Source organism: Lepidochelys kempii, chromosome 2 (assembly GCF_965140265.1).
Source record: "Lepidochelys kempii isolate rLepKem1 chromosome 2, rLepKem1.hap2, whole genome shotgun sequence".
Taxonomy (NCBI): domain Eukaryota; kingdom Metazoa; phylum Chordata; order Testudines; family Cheloniidae; genus Lepidochelys; species Lepidochelys kempii.
The window spans coordinates 223,973,246-223,995,111 of NC_133257.1; the positions used below are offsets into that span (position 1 = coordinate 223,973,246).

At 38.0% G+C, this 21,866-nt stretch overlaps 1 protein-coding gene across 11 annotated transcripts in view; it reads right to left on the reverse strand.

The window, feature by feature from the left end:
• The window catches only part of VPS50 (VPS50 subunit of EARP/GARPII complex), a 203,269-nt gene that overhangs the window by 128,804 nt on the left and 52,599 nt on the right, over positions 1-21,866 (reverse strand). For all 11 annotated transcript variants that reach the window (XR_012157551.1, XR_012157552.1, XM_073333942.1 and 8 more), the window contains 3 exons: positions 12,731-12,773; positions 8,202-8,300; positions 4,901-5,041 (listed from right to left, as the gene is read on the reverse strand). Coding sequence is in view for 9 of the 11 variants with exons in the window: in XM_073333942.1 (XP_073190043.1) it covers positions 4,901-5,041; positions 8,202-8,300; positions 12,731-12,773 (283 nt within the window). In the remaining 2 variants the exon portion in view is untranslated. The remainder of the gene's footprint in view (positions 1-4,900; positions 5,042-8,201; positions 8,301-12,730; positions 12,774-21,866) is intronic.

Genomic DNA, 21,866 nt, shown 5'->3' on the forward strand with positions numbered 1-21,866 from the left:
ATCATGTTACTTCAAACAGTATTCATATGTTAATACTTTAGATAGTTTAATGTGCTCCTGACATAATGAATTCTCAAGGTGGTCATGCATTATAAGAAACATAATCCACTTTGCTTGAATAAATCCATACAAATAGCACTTAGCATGTGAGGAACCATGCTGGTCCATTCACTGACCAGTAACCATAGTGCTTCTAGCGTAGTTGGCAAGAACCAATATAAAAACATACTGAGACACAGTGAACTAAGAACAAAAACTTAAATCTTTCAGATCTCTAAATGGAGATGTTTCTACTTCAAGATAGCCAGCAAGCTTAAACAGAAAACAACAGTACACCGGACCCTCGCTAGAACGCGCATCTATATGTCGCGATTTTGCATACAACGCTGTCGTGGCCTTGGATTCCAAATTTAATTACTTTAATTGCAACTAATTTCCCCACGTTAACGCGGTACCGTGCACGGATCCCAAATCCCGCGTTCTAGCGAGGGTCTGGTATACTGATTAGGTCCCAAAATAAATCCATTTTCACAAGGCAGGTAAGTAAAATGAACAGCTGAATTTCTTTGAACTAGGCTCAGGGAAACAAAATTAATGTATAGGGAACGTATCTCAAAGCTTCTCTGCTGCAGAACTAATCAACAGAAAAGAAGGATGTGTAGCAGTTCGGACAGAACATGCCCGCAGAACAAACAAGCTCAGCAAGGAAGTTAATTGAACAGGCTTGCAACAGGCTTATTAGGACACTGGCTTGCAATATGCTGTACATGACCAAGAACGAATGAAGAGAAAATAATGCTTTTTTACATTAGCATGCAATCAAAACCTGACTTCGGAACAAGTATACATATAAAATAAATAGGTAATATATATTATGGTAGATTCAGTGCAAAATACAGACAAACATTTTAGCATTCCATATACAGTGTTCACTGAAGGTTTATAGACAGGTTATTTTAGTGGTTAAAAAAAAAAACCCATTACTGCACAGAACATGAATGCAAGAAATTTTGAAAATAAAGTTTCTCAAGTATGGATATCCTCACCTGGGACTCCAGCAGTCACTATTCAAGAATAACAAAAGAGTACTTTTAAGGAATCTGCAAGTGCCATCACAGCATCCTAAATCTATTGATTTGGCATACGTTTTTGTTATACAAGCAAACGTCCCTGGAGACATTCTGAATTTCATTCCAGAACACACATCAAACAGAGTCAAATGGGTTCATCAGAAAGATTTCCAGAAAATCACAACAGTAAATCTACTCAAAGGGAAGATTTAAAATTTAATATGACTGAAAATGTTTAATTTGACTAAGCAGCCTGGGGCTGATTAGCTACTTTTATGTTAAAAGTTTCCTGATTTTACATTGTAATGAACATACAGGGTCCTAGCTCTATTAGATACAGACAAATAAAGCTGATTTTTTTAGTCTCAGACTACTTACTACCTGGCAACCTTGATACAAGTGCTGAATATGGTGGGTTCCTTTTTATGAAGAAGTGGGAATGAAATAGAATTGCTGTAATGTTCCAGCCTGAAAGTTTTATTCAGTCTTACTTCTCCTATGAAGGTATTGCAATAGGCAATTACATTTAAACCTAATTGGGCCTAGTCAAAGAACTGGTTCCATCAATGGGCAGACTTAGACACTGACCACATCCTGCAATAGGAAGACACCATAAAAGCCTATTGATGGGGAGGTACTGAACAGCAAGAGGGCTTGTTTTTTATTATCTTAAAAAGGAAGTTAACTCTCAGTTGAGAGCTCCAAACCTTGAGTCCAGGGAGAGAATGACAAAGTACCTGGGGAAAGAAGCAATTGAAGTAGACTCAGAGGGGCAGATTTGAAATCCAGAAAGTAACTCAGGAATTGTCAGTCCTGTGGAGGAACCAGGGAAGCCCAATTTTGAGAGACACCTGGTTTGTTGGATTTGTATCATCTTGTTGACTTTTGACATGAATTAAAGCAATTTTGCACTAAGCATTTTGATCTCAAAAAGAAAAGGAGTACTTGTGGCACCTTAGAGACTAACCAATTTATTTGAGCATAAGCTTTCGTGAGCTACAGCTCACTTCATCGGATGCATCGGATTCATTGGTCTCAGTAAGTTTCTGCAATCATTGCCACACAAAGTCATTCTTTTCACGATTTGTGCAAAAGTCCATGTTCAAATGTGGAAATGGTTGGGGGCGGGGAGAAGAGAGAAAGAGAGAGAGAAAAGAGAGTTTGCTTTTGGCTCTCAACCTGAGAATGAGTCTTATTGAAAAATACATTTCAATTTTTCATTAGAATATCAAAAAATGAACCAACTAACTGTGCAGCCAACATTTTACAGAACTATTTGAAATACATACTAATACTAGCCTTAATTGTCACTTTGCACTAGATCCCTGAGATACACAGAGTTTACCAAGAAAGTGAGGAATGTGTTTCAAGAATTTTAAATCAACATCATACCATATTTCAAGAGAACTTCATATTATTGTGCCATATTCATTGTGCCTTAAATATAGGGACATCTTTTGCTGTGCATCAAATCTCTTTATACAGAGAACCAGACAGTAACCTCTGAAGTGCCACATAACTTGAAAATATCAGTTATTTGCTTTGTTCACAAAGAAAGAAAATCAATTAAGCTAATGACATATGAAACCATGTTGTAATTCAGAGAAGGTAAGCTGTTTTAAGAAAACATGGAATTGAGAATTTCCAGTAACATATAAATCTTTCTACATAGTAAGGATGTAAGCAGGAGTGGAGACTACCAACACTACACAGTTAATTGAGAGTCTGAAAGAAATTGGACCAGCACATTACTATAGTCTGCAAACAATTAAATTAGGTAGTGTTACAAATATCAGTGAAGAAAGGGAATCACTACAGAGGACTCTAGAAAGTCATGGAAGGGAGAGGAAACAGCAGAATTCAATTTAAAAAAAAACAATGCTAAAAGAATTTTTTTTAATTTTTTTTTTAAAAAATCAAAGTTTAAGAGAATGAAGAAACATGAAAAAGCAGCAGACTTCAGAGAGAATGAAGGGGTTCTCAAACTTCACTGCACTGCGACCCGCTTCTGACAACAAAAATTACTACACAACCCCAGGACAGAGGACCGAAGCCTGAGCCCACCTGAGCTCCACTGCCCTGGGTGGGGGAGCAAAGACAGAGTCCCATTGTCCTGGGCAGGAGGAACAAAGCAAAAGCCCAGGGCCTTCAGCCCCAGGCAGGGGGCCTGTAACTTGAGCCCCACCATCCCAGGCTGAAGCCCTCAGCCTTTGGCCCTGGCTGGTAGGGCTTAGGCTTTGGCCCTGGGCCCCAGCAAGTCTAATGCCAGCCCTTGCGACCCCATTAAAATGGGGTCGTGACCCATTTTGGGGTCCCGACACACAGTTTGAGAACCCCTGGTTTAGTGAACAGAGCAAGGGATTTGGTGTCTTCATTCTTTTTACCACATTGTGCATCAATTTATCTGTATAATGGAAATGCCATCCACTGCTGGTCCCTGCCACTTCTCTACTCCACCCTTCTGGAGCCTTATTGGATAAGCCCTTCCTCTCCTCTGAAGGTGATTTGAAAATCAGCTTCCCAGTACCACAGATCTTAGGGTCTGTACTCCTCTTTTCAAAATATATTTTGGGCCTGAAATCAACATGAGTGTCCTATTAAATAAAATAAAAAAAAATCTTAAATGCAGAAGTGTTTACTGGTTGAAGCTAAGCAATTCCAGAACATTTCTAAGAAATGAAAGAGCAGCATAATAATCAGTGAAGGAATTTAAATCTTTTTGCTACTATACTTCGATTTAATAGAATGATTGAAGGAGTTGGTCAGAAGTTTGAGTTAGTCAAGGTTTGGTCAAGTGTGAGAATATTTGAGGGCTCAATCTGTGATACACAAATTTCTTTCAGTACCTTCAATCTAGAGATACAATTTCAAGTTTCATGTCAATGTCTGGCTGAACTGAAGTACCTCTGAGCTCACTAATTTTCCACTATTTTTTCAAAAAGTAATGAAATCCCTCAGAGTTTAATGGTATGATCACAAATGAAGCAAGATAAAAAGTATATTGAAAGTAGCATTTAAAATAATCACTTTTTCTAATAAAATATTTTTGAAAAATTCCCAGTAATAGATGCTAGTTATACATTTATTTAATATTTTGAGGAAAGGAAATTCTTATAATTAGTTTTCTGTTTTTTAAATAGAATAGGATTCTACATCATATGTTCAAGACATTTTAATTTTTTCCAAAGTGAGATATACACAGATACACAGCACGTGCAAGCATACTAGTTAAAGGAAAATGTATTGTAACCACATTGTGTAAGCCTCCTTTAATCAGGCTTTTGAATCTCAATATTAAAGTCATATATGGGTCTCTTTAATTTGCTGGAATTATGGACCTGACTCAAAATTAGGAGAAAAGATTCCCATTTACTTCAATCTGCTTTGGATCAAGCCTTCAGTGAAATTCACTATGTTACGCACTATTCCAACTCAGAGCCTGATCCTGAATTCACTGAAATCAATGGCAATTCTGGGTAAACATCAAGCCCTGAATTCAGAAGTATGAAGTATTTATCTCCTATTTGTGGTCTGAAATTTCTGTCTCTCTTTTTTAACACTAATTTGAGTGTATGATCACACTTTTGAATCTCAAAGTACCAAGTATCATCTTAATCCAAACCCACACAGGATTTTGATGAACTAGTCTCTCATTAACTCTATGCAAATTTTATTAAGTGATTGTAACAACAGCTGAAATTAAGATCATTTTAATAACCATAATATAAATATACACACACACACACAGTCTTAAAATGAGACATGTTAAAGGTGATATGCAAAGAAAAAAGTATGCAAATACTATGTAAGACAACTATGTTACCACGTACTGTGCAGAGGTCCTTGTACTGTAGCTTCTGAAATTTGGTATCCGAGTTTCCTGCGCACAGCTCTACGTACCCAAGAACTACTTGGAACACTGTGTTGTGAATGGCTTGAGTGAAGTGCATATGTAGTTGGTCCATCGCTGTCTGAAAAAGGAAGGAAAAGCAGAAGAGCATTACATTGATTGGTTAAGTTCATCTGGTTATCTACCAGACCTTTATGTCCTTTTCAGAGTCACTGCTCTACAGGACACATTCACCCACCTTGTAAGTGTGACCTACATTCTTTGTTCCCAGATGTATAACCTACCACTTGGCTCTGGTAAAACATATGTTGTTCAAATGAGCTCACATTACCATACAGTCTTGAAAAGAAAAGGAGTACTTGTGGCACGTTAGAGACTAACCAATTTATTTGAGCATAAGCTTTCGTGAGCTACAGCTCACTTCATCAGATGCATACTGTGGAAAGTTTAGAAGATCTTATTATATACACACAGAGACCATGAAACAATACCTCCTCCCACCCCACTCTCCTGCTGGTAATAGCTTATCTAAAGTGACCACTCTCCTTACATTGTGTAAGATAATCAAGGTGGGCCATTTCCAGCACAAATCCAGGGTTTAACAAGAACGTCGGGGGGGGGGGAAAGGGGCGCGAGGAAAAAACAAGGGGAAATAGGCTACCTTGCATAATGACTAAGCCACTCCCAGTCTCTATTCAAGCCTAAGTTAATTGTATCCAATTTGCAAATGAATTCCAATTCAGCAGTTTCTCGCTGGAGTCTGGATTTGAAGTTTTTTTGTTGTAAAATAATGACTTTCATGTCTATAATCGTGTGACCAGAGAGACCAGGGAGGAGGTATTTTTTCATGCTTTGTGTGTATATAATAAGATCTTCTAAACTTTCCACAGTATGCATCCGATGAAGTGAGCTGTAGCTCACGAAAGCTTATGCTCAAATAAATTGGTTAGTCTCTAAGGTGCCACAAGTACTCCTTTTCTTTTTGCGAATACAGACTAACACGGCTGTTACTCTGAAACCTTTCATATAGTCTTGGTGGGTCTTATCATTTCATCAGTCCCTATCATTATTTACCACTTCAATTTGTGTCATCCGCAGTTTTTACCAGCAATTTTATATTTTCTTCCAGATCATTACTAAAGATAGTGAATAGCATTGGGGTGAGTACAGATCCCTGTGGGATCCCACTAGGGAAAAAAAAACAAAAACAAAAACAACACATTTGATTACTATTTCCCATTTACAATCTTTTTAAAGATTTATCAGCTAACCTATTTTTAATCTATTTAATGTGAATTACATTGATTTTGCAGAATGCTATTTTTTTTTATCAGATCATGCAGGACAAAGCCAAATGCCTTACAGAAGGCTAAGTATATTACATTAACACAGTTATATTTACAAGCCCAAAGTTGTAATCGCATCAAAAATTATATCTAGTTTGACAAGACCTATTTTCCACGCAAACACATTGAGTGGCATTAAATATGTTAACATCTTTAATATTTTACTGATTGCATCCCCTATCAGTTTTTCCATGATTTTGCCTAGGATCTAGATCAGTCTAACTGCCTTATAGTTTCCTGGGTTTTCCCGTTACCCTTTTTAAATATCGGTAAAACATTAGTTTTTCCAGTCCTTTGGAACTTTCAAAGTGTTCCAAGATTTGTTTAAAAAAAAAACAAACAAAAAAATTAACGTTTCAGAGAGCTCCTTAGCCATTCTTTTAATATTCTTAACTCCACAGGACCAGATAAAGTTAAACACTTTTGAGTGAAAGTTAATAGTTGCCTTTTATCTTCCTCCCCAGTTACTGATGGAAGAGAGTAAGATACGAATGTCATTCTGCTTCTTTCCAAATACAGAACAGAGAAGCAAATAATCAATCGGAGCATTTTCCGCTAAACCTAGCTTGAATTACATAATCTAAATAGAATGAAAAATGAAGGCCTTAAAAAGGTTTGGTACTAAAGTTACCCAAAATGAACAGCAATTAAAATAGGGAGACTTCATTTTGTGCTCTGCATATACTGAAGTGTGTTTCAGGACATGTCTAGAACTGACATCTTTCAAATAAAAATATAGCCAATACTGCAGTATCAGTAATGTCAGTTAAGAAAAAAAGTTCCTGCTTTATGATGTATGTAAGGTCTAAAATACTACTCACTGTTTCATTCTGTTGATCAGAAAACTCTCACAAGTTAGCCACATTCATTAAAAAATGTTTAATTATTTACGTATGTTTGATTAATTTGCTTATTGACATTTCCCAACATATCATACATTATACTTTGGAACCACAGATGGGTTCTATATACTTTTAAAGCCTTGCATTTAATAAATGAGTTGATTCTTCCAAATACATTAAAAAAAATTTACAGATTACCATCTTTTTCCTGACACAACTGCTTATTTTGGAGTATTTTAATACTTTTGAAAAATGCTTTAAGTTAATAAATAAAATAGGACCAAAACCAAAGCACCAAAAAACAATTTACATACACTTGAAAAATTATGTTGTTGCCACAACAACAAAAGCACTGAAAAGAGCAAATCCACATGGATTAAAGCACTGTTAAAAAATTAGCATTCTAAGGTCAACCAGGCCTCACACATTGCCAGATAAATCAACAAATCCATGACCAGGAAAACCTGGGCTAAGTCCTTACCTCATCCTCAACAGAACACAGAGACCCTGAGATACTGTCCAAACTACCCCTTCCCTGGGGGGCTGTTTTATTGATAACCCAGAGACACCAGCACCACAATACAAACCTCAGCCTAACTTTCCTCCTCAAGCTTGTCTATTACTAAGGTCTCTCCAGAACATCCTCAGTCCTAGCTCCTACTTTCCTTGAGCTCTTTAAAATATATATATATCGCTCTGACCTCTACTATCCAGGTTGGAGTTAACTGGATCCCCCTGTTATCATGATTCTCCAGTAACTACCGTATATCTTAATGAAACGTGACTTAACCAAAAGAGTATTGCAATCCTATCCAAGGTTTTAGATCGGCAAGACAGTTACATAAACTGGGTTTAAACTCAGCTGCAACCTCTAGTATGGAATGGCTACAACAGCTCCATATTGATCAGAAACGACATTTTGCATTACCATGCAACCGATCACAACAAATATGAGCATTGCTAAAGTCTTTATAAACACGTATGCGAACAAGATAGAGCGCTGTCAATAAATAAGTTTCCAAGGTAGTCCTTGCCAACTTAATATTGTGGCAGCATTTATTTTCTTTATAAAATATGAAGAATAAGTACTAACCTGTGTCTTTCCAAGTAGTCTGTAAGCCTGCTGCACCTTGGTATAATGATTGATATCAAAGTTCTTGCATATTTTGGAGAGGGCTACATCTAATTGTTCCTAATTTAATTAAAGAAGTAAATGTTAAACATTCAATAAAAGGAACCAAGGAGTTATTTTATTACACTATGAGGTTTTAATCCATATTTATTACAGGGGCTGGTAGCATCATCTATTAAGTTAGCCCGACGCTTCCCATAGTAAGTCCATGTTTTCAACTCTTAACTCTGATAAACTTTAATTAGTTAGACACAAATTTGCCAGGCCAGGTGACTGCCTCAGTATTTCAGCCAAAATGGCTTAGCCATGTCTAAGTTTGAGGCTAGTGAAAAATATGCTGTTTTGCTCATGTTAAAAAGATTCTGGAGACTTCTTTGAAAAGCTCTACTGTCCAATACTGTGGAGCAGGGACTTGTAATTTTCTAGGGGCAGGCAAAGGTCTTCATGTCAGGCATGTGCCTTTTGCCATACCCATGAAAATCCACCCAAATTTGGCCAAGTTATAAGCCTTAAAAATAAATAAATAAAATAAATCGCAATTTGTACATGCTCCACAGAGACTTGTTACAGCTTCACAGCTGAAAACTCCAAAAATTCCATCCATACTGAGCATGCTCCAGCCTGGGACCAAACAGGACTTCCTCTGCAAATTGCAGCCAGGATCCAGAACTTAAAGCGTGTCTCTCCTGAACTCTCAGTACTTCACACTGCTGATGCCCAGAGAGCCTTCTGAAGGAAGCTGCCTGATTCAAATGCACAAGGAACAAGAGCTGGATGCCAGGTTCGGATGGGAGTAAACTGGGACAAAAGGCCTAGGAATACACAACTTGGAATGGAGATTTTCAGGCTGGTGAAGGGGGAAGGAAACTGGGACTGAAAGCTGGGATGGAGGAATACTGACTGAGGACAGGGAGCAGAAGGGGAGACTGGAATGGGCTAGGCAAACAGATTGGGACCATAACTAAGAGCATGGGGGATATGATTCATAGATTTTTTTGTTTTATTTTTTAAGGCCAGAAGGGACTATTATTCAATCATCTAGTCTGACCTCGAAGCAGAAAGAACCAGAGTGAATACAAAATAAATTGAATATAGTTTCAGCTACTACAACTTCTGCAATTCCCCAACCAATTTTTGTGGATTTAAACCCCGCTTTCCTTTTTTGTGTGTAATACAATAATTTTCCCTCCCCTACTTCTGTGTGAAAGATTCACACAAAGCAGGAACATGAGAGAGTCAAAGTGACTAAGCACAGATTGCTATCAAATGCACAATGTAAATTAAATGAAAAAATTAGAGAATTTTTCTCTTATCCTCCAGATATAGTTGTCTTAAGTATTACTTGGGTAACAGAAAATAAATATTCAGAAAAAGGCAAATTTTGAACCTAACATTGTGCTTTGAAGTAGCAGACTGACAAAATGCATGGGAAGAAACAGAAGCACTCAACAACTGAAAAGTGCCACTACTAAAAGATTAACCAGCTGAACAAGAGTTCTTATATTCTCAAATAATTGATAATATAACACACTCCATGAAGCACAGGCTGACCTTATGTTAATCTTTGCAATGTGTATGACATACCTAATTCCAGTGTTTAAAAGAGGACTTCTCTTTCTTGAACAGGGACAGAAGGGAGATAGGGACATCTGGTCAGACCACAGGCAGAATGTACTGTTCCCAAAAACGGAGGTGAAGGGGAGAAAGCTTGTGCCTGAAAAATGATGCTCACATCTCTACAGGTCAGGCCAGGGGGAGAGGGAGAGAATGTTGCTGTTTGGATCAAAAAGGGGATGCACCACTCCCAGTGGGGGAGAGGAATACCTGCCCCAAAATGCCTGTGCTAGCCTTCCCCTCTCCTCAAGTTTGCTGTATCCCAGTGACTGGCTAAGGGGGAGAAGGGAGACTTGTAGCTGATTGCCTCCCTCAAAAAACAAATTTAAAAACTTCTCGCTAGACTGCTGATGCCTTTTGCCTCTTCAGCTGTCCTGCCTTCCCACCCTGTAGTTTTAGATAGTGAGCTGTGTTTCCAGGATACTGTGGGTATGACCAATTGCCTATTTTTGGGGGATGAGGAAAGGATTTTCTTTCATTGGGCCAAACTGGCTAAGGTCCAATAGGTTTTCACCTTCCTCACAGCATCGTGGAAGCACTGGTGGGGTAAAGACAACTAGGATTCGGAATTCTAATATTAAGGGAATATAGAAATGTGCAGTCTGTTGCAACTTGTGGCCACTATCCAATGTGGATAAAGGCTAAAAGGGCCAGCTCCCACAGATAAATGAGACCTGAAATTTCACTGGTAGACCCTGTGTCAAGGTTCCTCCCCCACTCTGAACGCTAGGGTACAGATGTGGGGACCTGCATGAAAACCTTCTAAGCTTATCTTTACCAGCTTAGGTCAAAACTTCCCTAAGGTACAAAATATTCCACCCTTTGTCCTTGGATTGGCCGCTACCACCACCAACTAATACTGGTTACTGGGGAAGAGCTGTTTGGAAACGTCTTTCCCCACAAATACTTCCCAAAACCTTGCACCCCACTTCCTGGACAAGGTTTGGTAAAAAGCCTCACCTATTTGCCTAGGTGACTACAGACCCAGACCCTTGGATCTTAAGAACAATGAAAAAGCATTCAGTTTTCTTACAAGAAGACTTTTAATAGAAATAGAAGTAAATAGAAATAAAGAAATCCCCTCTGTAAAATCAGGATGGTAGATACTTTACAGGGTAATTAGATTCAAAACACAGAGAACCCCTCTAGGCAAAACCTTAAGTTACAAAAAAGATACACAGACAGAAATAGTTATTCTATTCAGCACAATTCTTTTCTCAGCCATTTAAAGAAATCATAATCTAACACATACCTAGCTAGATTACTTACTAAAAGTTCTAAGACTCCATTTCTGGTCTATCCCCGGCAAAGACAGAATATAGACAGACCAAGACCCTTTGTTTCTCTCCCTCCTCCCAGCTTTTGAAAGTATCTTGTCTCCTCATTGGTCATTTTGGTCAGATGCCAGCGAGGTTACCTTTAGCTTCTTAACCCTTTACATGCGAGAGGAGTTTTCCTCTGGCCAGGAGGGATTTTAAAGGGGTTTACCCTTCCATTTATATTTATGACACCCAGCACCAGTAAGGAGGAAGAGAAGCCTGAAATCTTTGAAGAAAAAGGTCTCTCTTGGTACTCGTCTCTGCCCACCTGAGTTAGAGGACTCAGAAGTGAGCTGAGTCCTGGGTGTCAGGGATAGGCAAAGAGGTCCACCGCAAGTTACCAGTGATTTGGTAAGAGCTTAGTAACCCCACACGGGACTCAGTTAAATGCCTGGTATGAGAGATGGGTGAGCATATACCATCCCTACCCACTGTTAAGCTACTAAAGTCTACCAGTTAAAATCCATTCCAGTGTCTGTCTCTCAGTCACCTGTGTATCCTGAACAATCAAGAGCTTAAAGAAAAGGAGTACTTGTGGCACCTTAGAGACTAACCAATTTATTTGAGCATAAGCTTTCGTGAGCTACAGCTCACTTCATCAGCATCGGATGCATCCGATGAAGTGAGCTGTAGCTCACGAAAGCTTATGCTCAAATAAATTGGTTAGTCTCTAAGGTGCCACAAGTACTTCTTTTCTTTTTGTGAATACAGACTAACATGGCTGTTACTCTGAAACCAATCAAGAGCTTGAGTGTTAACATGAACTACCTGTAAATTGCTGCTGCTTCAGCAGAATTTAATACAAGGCAGGATTTACTTTACAGAGCAATGAGGAAGGATGTAGAGGTGCATGCAGCCCTTTCAGCAAATTAATTCAAAATCTGTTCAGTCGGATTATCACAAGATGAAAAGTTAGTTGCTAATAAGAATCTTGTCAGGTAGGAATCAGAAACCGTGAATCAATGAAAGAGAAGTGGGAATGTGAAATCTGAGTGAAAAAAAAAAGATATGCCTAGCCTGTGTTAAAAGGGAAAAATAAAAGCAACATCAATCCAACAACTATTTTAATCATTCCCACACAGAATGAGACCATGGAGGAGAAACCTATCACTAGAAGGAAAAAAAAAAAAAAGGAAAGTTGTGTAGAGGTTTTAATTAGACTGAAGTGAAATATAAAAAGGACCATGAGGAAAACTTTTAAAAAAAATACTACAGCTGCTTCTAATCTACTCACAAACCTGACTTTCCACAAAGTATATAGAATGCCATATCCCAGATAAACTCCATTCCTTTCTGACTGCTTTAAAATTAAATGCTGGCATAAACTTTAATTAAATATAGGGCCCACAAGTATAGCTATCATACTACTGTGGGTTTAACTCTGTGCACGCAATTCCATATGAACTACAATGTCTAAAGCATTACAGAGATAACATTTTAAAGTAATTCCTATGTACAATAACTGCTAATGCCAAAATATTTGAATTAGGAAGTCACAATAAACTTTGAAATGTAAAAATATTCACATATTATAAAAATCCAAACACTAATTCTTACCTCTATTTGTTCCAAAGTGTCTTGCAGTTTTGAATTCAATTCACTAGTAAGAAAATAAAATCCTGGTATTACATTGTGTTTAAAACCAAACTAATAACTCACAGTAATGTTTCACAGCAGATCGCTGTTCTAAAAAGTGTATGTCTGTGTAACATCATGTCACTATTATAATCCATGCTATCCTTCTAAAACCATTCATCTGCCATTAAATACATTGCAAAGTTTATAGTGTTACTAGTGTAACTGCACTAGTTATGATGGAAGAGACACTCCATTGGCTTAGCCGGTTGGCATCCGTTTGTATTTGCACTTGCAATGAAAAAAACAGTGCAATTATTGTAGCACATTTATATTGCAGTAGTATCCAGAGACTCCAATCAGGATCAGGACTCCATTGTATCAGATACAGAGGACACACACTACCACCACCACCTCTGCCTTCAGGAGCTTATGAGCTAACAGTGCTGAATCCTGCAATCTGAGCTGCAAAAGTGAACCCCTGCATGTACACAGAGTCCCAATGAAATTAATGGGCACAGAAGTTCCTGAGCACAGATCAAATTGCAGAAGGGTGACCAGATAGCACCTGTGAAAAAACGGGACGGGGATGGGGGGTAATAAGCGCCTATATGGGGGGGAGGGGAGTGACAGGACTGTCCCTATAAAAACGGGACATCTGGTCACCCTAAATTACAGGATCAGGGCCTGAAGATGATGATATATAAAGTTTAGTGGGAAGACAGATGCATTTAGACATGCACACTTTCGATTTACATAGAACTTTTATTGTAGGTTGAGAAAGTAGAAGTCAACTATTCCCATCTATTCCCTACATCTGACATTTATAACATGCAAATTACTAACTATTTAAAAGCACTAACAATATTTAACAAAATTCATCTTTGGCAGAGACTAAGCATGAAAAATGTAAAGCTAACAGAGTAAAAATTATTTCTGATTAAAAATACCACAGAGGTAAAAATAGTTCCAACAGAAAACAAGATAACTGTTATGTTGAAATACTCAATTAAGGATAGGTTTCAGAATAGTAGCCGTGTTGTATCCGCAAAAAGAAAAGGAGTACTTGTGGCACTTAGAGACTAACAGATTTGTCTGAGCATAAGGTTTTGTGAGCTACAGCTCACTTCATCGGATACCAATTAAGGATAGGGTATCTTTAGAAAGTGACATATGCAGAGGAATATCTTTTTACAAGAAAAAAAATAAAATTGTTCTCCACATGAACAATGCTGTTCTCTAACTTGACAGGATTTGTACAGCAATAGGAAGTGTTTCCATTTGAATACAGCGTACCCTGGAAACAGTTTTAGCTGAGCTGGTGAGCAATCTCCTCCTGACTATGGACAATGAACAAACATCCATTCTCATCTCATGAGTGGCCAAGGTAGAATAGCTATATTTCTGCCAGGTTCGTAAAAGCTTGCTTAATAGGGTTTCCCCCAAAGGCACCTGTCAGAATAGAGAGAAGAGTCACAAATTTAATTTTTTTAGGCAAGCCAGCCTCCAGTGCAATATTCCATCCAGAAAGCTCTGCAAGCTGCAATCAGCATAGCCAATAGAACAGAGGGAGACAGATGGACATCTTAGCAGCATCAAGTACTTTGAGTGTCTCTTAAGTAGAAGAGAAAGGGAGTAGAAAATCTTTCAGCATTTCATAATGTATCTACATAAGACCAAAGCACCAAGGTTGCATGGTCTTTGTAAACTGGCATAGCTACTTTTATCCAGAACTCAAAAACCTCTGAGGGCAAAATCCTCAAATGCTGATTCTACAACTTCTAGAGAAATGTGATCAGACGTATAAATGCTTTGAACCTATCAAGTGATAATTCCCCAGGGCACTTTCAGCTGCCAGATGCAGAAAGCAGTTGTAAATGATATTCAATAAATGATCTAGCATAGTACAGTAAATGTACAGAAAGCCAAGAGGAAGTAAAAAAACCTCAAAAGACCTCTTAAGAATCTGTCAAGTTTCCTTCTCAATGATATGCTTGGGAGAAGCCTCAATAGGGAGGGGAGATTAACAAGAACAGTTCTCCATCCATCCAGGTGAATCTTCCTTGGGTACTGATATGCATAGCTCTTTCTTGTCCACTGGAAGTAAGTAATATTGTGAAACATGGACTGAGAGGGTAAATCAGAAAAAATGTCTGCTCTGGTGTTTTGTGTGCTCTTCCGAATGAAGACATGCAGAATAAGCCTTCTTGTTTTCTTTCAAAATTTAGGGAGAGGATGGGGGGTTTCATACCTAACTGAGCTGACCAAACTAAGCCTTTAACAGCCTTTTTAATTTTAGAACAGCCGGTCTTTTGAATTTAAGGCACTGGCCAGTGATAAGAGAACATATTTACTGTTTAGCACTTCTCCTGTACAATAGCTATGCATGATTCTTGGCAATACAGATGAAGTACCTTCCCCAAAGAGGTTACAACCTAAGTTAAGACAAAAAACAAGGAATGGAGAAAGATGAGGGAAAGCACAATAAGAATGTGATTACTTGAGAGACTGAAGTCTTTAAGGGTATCAATTATTTTTCCTTATATTTTATTTCAAATGTTTAAGAGGGTGTAGTTTATAAACTTCATTAAAGTACTGGATTTTGAAAAGAGACTTAGAAAAGGCAGAAGGCATGGGGGTTAGTATCAGGAAAGGGATTTAGCAATTGAGAGTTGTGTGAAGATAGCATGGGAAAAGGACACAAGGGAGGCAACCAGCTTAACAAAGAGGGCACAGAGAAGAGGGATAAAAGGAAAGCATGCAAGCATGTTGCTGTTGCCTGCTTGGGTCACCTGGAGTGCAGCAATACATTCCTCACCACCTGATTCCAGGGATGTAGACAGGTTGGGGTTTACAACTTCACATACCACATCAGAACAACAGCTAAAAAGTATGGCATTCTAGCCAGGAAAGGAAAGCTTGGACTGGACTGTCTTACCACAGGAAGAAAAGGAGTACTTGTGGCACCTTAGAGACTAACAAATTTATCTGAGCATAAGCTTTCGTGAGCTACCGCTCACTTCATCGGATGCATTCAGCTGTAGCTCACGAAAGCTTATGCTCAAATAAATTTGTTAGTCTCTCAGGTGCCACAAGTCCTCCTTTTATTTTTGCGGATACAGACTAACATGGCTGCTACTCTGAAATTTACCACAGGAGGAGCATTTACTAAACTTTCCTATGCAGCAAGTCTCTCATTTTTGCTAATTCCAACTTCTCATCTGTTACCAATCCTCCCTCTAAACACACACACACACACACACCCAGGAGGGAAGGCTTAGCAGCCTTCTACTCTGCTATTTTACTCTGTTTGTCCAGGTGTGACATAAGTGACAACACTTCAAATAAGAGAATGATTTGTCGGGGGGGGGGGGGAGAGGGTGGAACATTTACATATTTAGGGTGATAATCTCATCTCGCTCTAGCATCTTTATGCCAAATAAAAGGGCCAGAGCAAGTAAAGAGGCACTCCTAAACCAGCATACTACCGAGGAAGGATTCCCCCACTGCAGACACAATAAAGATGCCATCCAAGGACCCCCTTGCAAGCCAGAGGGCCATGTTAAGGAAACTGCATTAACTTAGGTAGCCATAAAGCTGTATAATTTCCTTTGGGGGCATCTCCAGATCGAAAAGAAGCCCCGCATAAGGAGGGCACAAAGTGGCTTAAAGCTCTTAGAGGCATAGAATAGCACTTACCATTAGCATGTAAATAGTTTTCACACATTGGAAGAAATTTGACTTAAAAACAGCAAAGCTATTAACATTCATAAAAAGAACTCCAATTCATATGCAGTCTGTGCACACATGGAGCAATCACAACAAGGTAAGTAATTTTGTTAATATCAGTTATTTGCACATTAATAGAATATCACACAGTAGTAGGATTCGATGAGTTCACGACAGCTTTCAGATAAATCGTAACACTGCATTAATTTAATCTGACAAATTTGGGTTTTTGTTGCTTTTGTTTTTAAATTAGATGAAAAACATTGTTTTCCAACATTAAGATTTGAAAGGCACAGGTTCCAAGAGGTCTCAAGAGTTGAGCCACCAGAAAACCTGCTCACAACTCTGCTGCGCACGAGCACACACACAGCCCTTCCTTAAATATGTACACTTATTACAGGAAATTCTATCATAGGTGCCCTGTTGTCAGCACCCCCATTCTACCCATCTTTGAAAATGTTGCTCTTGATATTAAAGGCTGCTCTTGTGAAACAAAGCTCCAATGGGACAGAATTATAGTTGCTATGTCTCAGCTGTATTTCCTGACTTTCATGCACTTCACTTCTTAACAGTGCTCATATGTGTGTACAGATACAGTTAAGATCTCTTCACTGAATGAGGAGAAAACCAGGGAAAATGAATTTTCAACCGGGATCTAGTTTCTTATTTCCATACATTATATAAAAAGAGAGTTGAAGTGAAATGAGGAAAAAACTTCATTTACGTTTATGATGTGTCAGCAAAAAGGAAGTAGCTGTGTATCAGATTAAGTATTAAGGGCATCGGATACCTAATTTTTTTTTTCTCTTTCGCAGCAACATCACAAATAGAAAACAAAATTTCTATATATGTTTTATATAAAAAGCATGAAACCTCAATACTAAAAACTCCATTGAAAAATCATTGGTTTTCCCTGAAGAAAACAAACCATTATCAACCTGACGTTATATTTATGAATTACAACATCAATTTATTAAAAAGTATTTATGCATATTTTACAATGCCATTTCTGACTCAACCATGTATTAATATTATTTATTTTACCAGAAATGCATGAGACAACTTTGAGGAAAATTAGCTGAAATGTTTACCTTGGAAGAAATATAGGATACAGCAGGATAGTTAAGGCAGGGATTGTTTAAACTTTTCACAACTGAAAGTTAAACTGCCAGCTTGACCATAGACTACAAGTAATTTGCTTAAAAACAACAGACTACAGCCTTTCGTATTATTAATACAGTGTGTGGCCAGCAGAAAGTACTGATCTGAAATTCAAGTTGGACTATGACATGGGCAGGAGTGCCTCAATTTCCCAGGGGCAATACTTTTAATATAAAAAAGAGAGGCTGTACTGTTGATTTCAGTGAGTTGTATTTCAACAAAAATATTTAAACAAATTTTTTTCTGTCCAAAAAAGTGTCATTTTTGTCTAAACCGAAGTGTTGAACGGAAATGTATCAATTACCATGAAAATTTAGTCTGGTAGGTTTTCTCAGGTCCAGGATGGAATTTCTCATCAAAATGAATGAGAGGAAGAAACCTACCCCAGAATAGCTAATAGCCTTGTGGTTAGGGCACTCACTGGGGATGTGGAAGAATCATGTTCAAATCCCTGCACTGAATCAGGCAGGGCAGGGACTGAAACACGGGTCTCCCACCTCCCAAGCTTTTTGGAAATGAAGTTTAAAAGGTCTCATTTTCATTCTGCATTAGAACAAAAACAAGTCTTTAAAGCTCCACATTTTTCACAAAATGGAATTATTTTCTGGACAGCCCTAGTATTCATTCCATGGCCTTTTTTTTACCACCACTGTTTTAAAATGCAACAGAAGCTTGAGCCTTAATCCTGAAAACAGGCACGTATGAACTTTATTCACTGGAATAAAATTATTCATGTGCGTAAATGTTTGCAGGATCAGGACAAAGATTTTTTTGTTGTTCTTGTTTTACATTCAACAGATAATTCTTTTCGCTGTTATAGCTCTTAGAACAGAACAAGAAGTTTTATGTATATGGGATTAAACTAAACCAAATTAAAAACAATACAAGCTGGGGTTTTGTTAGGTTTTGTTTTTTAAGTTTTCCATCCTGAAGTTAAAAAACCAAGAACAATGAATTACACACACACACAAACATGGCAGATTTAGACTAAAAGAGAGTTACAATTGAAAGCTTTTGCCACAACATTAGAAAAAACACACATCTAACAACCTCCGGGTTTCTCTTTCTACTTCTTTCCTCCATCTCTTTCCACATATACCAGTGGAATTACATGTGAATATTGTTGAATCCATTTTTCTTATAGCTTTATCCAAAAATCTGAGATTAATATATGTTTGCTCCATTTGGCAGCTATTATTAATAGGCAAGTACTGTAATGTTTCTTTTAGAACACTATACATGACAGACCAAGAAATAAGAGTTATTGCAAAAGCTGCTTTAATCAAGAATTTTAGAGAATTTGTAGAAACATAGCATCTATTTAAAAATCAATGTACTTTCTAAACCAAATGTTGTACAATTATAAAATTATTTCTTGGTCAGAATGCAGGTTTAAACTACTGTAAATGGTGGATTCTCTGTAACATGAAGTCTTTAAAACATGATTTGAGTATTTCAGTAACTCAGACAGAGGTTATGAGTCTATTACAGGAGTGCGTGGGTGAGATTCTGTAGCCTGCAATGTGCAGGAGGTCAGACTAGATGATCATGATGGGCCCTTCTGACCTTAAAGTCTATGAGTCTATGACACTGGATGAATTTTATAAGAAGCTATTAACCATAATTTAGAAACATTAATTCATGACATTCATTTTATCCACACAATTACTCAAAACATGTTATAAGGGTTTTTTAATCAACATCCATATAAATAATAAATAATAAGGGGTTTGTCAATCAACAGCCATATAAATCTTAATGAGTGTGTAATGGGGTGGACTAGGCCCAAAGGCCCCCTGCTGGAGACCTCAGGATTCTGCCACACCAATCTCAGGAAAGGAGCCCTGGAGAGGTCCTCCAAGCGGCCTAGAGTGGCTGCAAGGAAGCAGAGGGGCTGCTGGAAATCAATGAGGGGCCTGGAGGGCCATCTAAAAGGACCTGCAGAACAGAGCAGCAGTTAGTTAGTGCTTGGAACTGGAGAAGAAAGGACTGCATGCCTGGCTGACTGAGGGAACTGCAGCATAATGGATAGCTCAGTGTGGGCAGGGACTGGGGGTTGAATAAGTAGTTTAGAAGTAAATATGTTCTAAGAATAGAAGGAAGATTATTCAGTCTGTGCAGGCCAAAATTCAAAAGCGGTTTTACCAGATACGAACTGTACATTAATCTTTTCTATCATTAAACCTTTGTTACCAAGCTAATCCAACACAAAAATTCTCTTTCTTTAAAGAAACTTTATCCTTAGAACATATAAGGAGAACCTTTTAAGAATGATAGCAACAGCTTAATTTTCTCAGTATAGTATCAGATTTATAATGATAAGACTTCTGCAGCTGAACTTTGTCACCCATTATCTATAAAGTGACAGTTAATATCAATTTAAATTACAGCACTTTTGCTTTACATACTTAAGATAAACTTTGCAGCAATGACAAAAGCTTCTAGAAAATAGAAAAGGGGAAAAGTGATTCAGTGCTAAATGGTTTCTCACCAGCAACTTTCAAATCATTTGTATGCCAAGTGAATTTTAAACAAGAAAACACTGTCTAATTAACCTAACTCTCGCAATATTAACAAAGGAAGCATGTCAAATGAACAAATATTTTAGCAGTTTAATAAACCGTCTTCGTAAATATTTATAAGAAATCTCCCAATTTTTCCCCACTTAAAAAAAGATTAGGTGGTTTGTAATACAAATCAGATTAATATTTTCCACACTCCCTTTTGAAACAACAAAAGATATAGACAGTTTCATGAATAACAAACATCACTACTATGCAGGACACTGGGTAAAGGGAGAAAGTAACCTCTCAACTAATGGAAGATCAATATCAGGCAAAGTATTTCATTATTGAGGTGCTACGTTTTTTGCAGGATGGGTGCTGAACACAGTTTTCAAGATGTTTGAATACTGAAGCAGTCCTGGCAACTGTTCACAAATATCTTTCCCAATGAAAGGTGACACTGTGCTCATTACTATATAGAGGAGGCTTCTGTGGTAAAGATTGGCCCATGTTGCCCTCACCTCCACCATGAATGAGAAGGTAGAAATGAAGTTAGCTTGTACTCAAGAGTCAGAGAAGGAAGATGAGCACTACAAATCCAAGTGGAGGCACAAATGATCATGGATAAGGAACTTAGACTACTGTACATGGAATTTCTAATGGCTGCTTTCTGAAGTACTTCCAACTGATTTAGGCAAGAGCTTATGAAATTTTCTCTTTAAATATATATTATATTCATTTTATAAAATCTAGACAGACCTGTCCAGTCGTTTCTAAACCCTGAAGCTGCAAACACACACAGCAATGAATTACCAAATTAAAATCTGTAATGTTACATACTTTGGCTTCTTTGCACATTCAGGACCAGAAGCTACAGCCATTCTAAATGCAGAACTCCAACTGAAGTCAAGAATTACTCATAATTACTTCAGTACTGCAATAATCCCCATATATGAGCAGGGGGAGGTGAGGGGAGGGGAGGAATGTGGGAGAGGAAAGAAGCCAGAGCATTTATTTTAATAAATCCTGGCCTGACTGAAGTCCATGGCAAAACTCCCTCTGATATTAATGGTGCCAGAATTTCACTCATAGTTTCACTCCATAGAAATGCTGTAGCACAAAAAACTTTAGTCATTCAGCGTCCTATGTTCCCCAAAAGAACATGAGCATGAGGCACACTACAGTGTGTTGTAGTGAACAGGGCACTGGGGTAGGACTCAGGAGTCTCTGGCACTGCACTGCTATGTGACTTTGGCCAAGACACTTCACCTCTCTGTGCCTGTTTCCTCTCCAGTCCTTCATCTGTTTCGTCTATTAAGATTGTAGACTCTTTGTGGTAGGAACCAGCCTCTTACTATGTGTTTGTACAGAGTCTCAGTCTCAGCTGGGGTCTTCAGGTCCTAACATCTACAAATCACAACAGCTGGATAAAATGCTGACAGACCAATCAATGTGCAGCCCATGAAAGGTTAGAATCCCTTGGCATTTTCATTACTTGAAAAAAATCACTGATGATGGTTTAAAAAGTGTAATTAACTGAATCATAAAATTGTCTTTGTATTACTTGCCCTTTCTAACCAGATACTGAAGGACCAGTGCTGCAATTTAATTGACACCAATTAGCCAACATTAGCAAATATAGGGACACAGGACTGAAAGGAATCTCCTGAGTCATCAAGTCCAGTCCTACCGCAGGCAACCCTGCCATATAATCCAGTTAACAA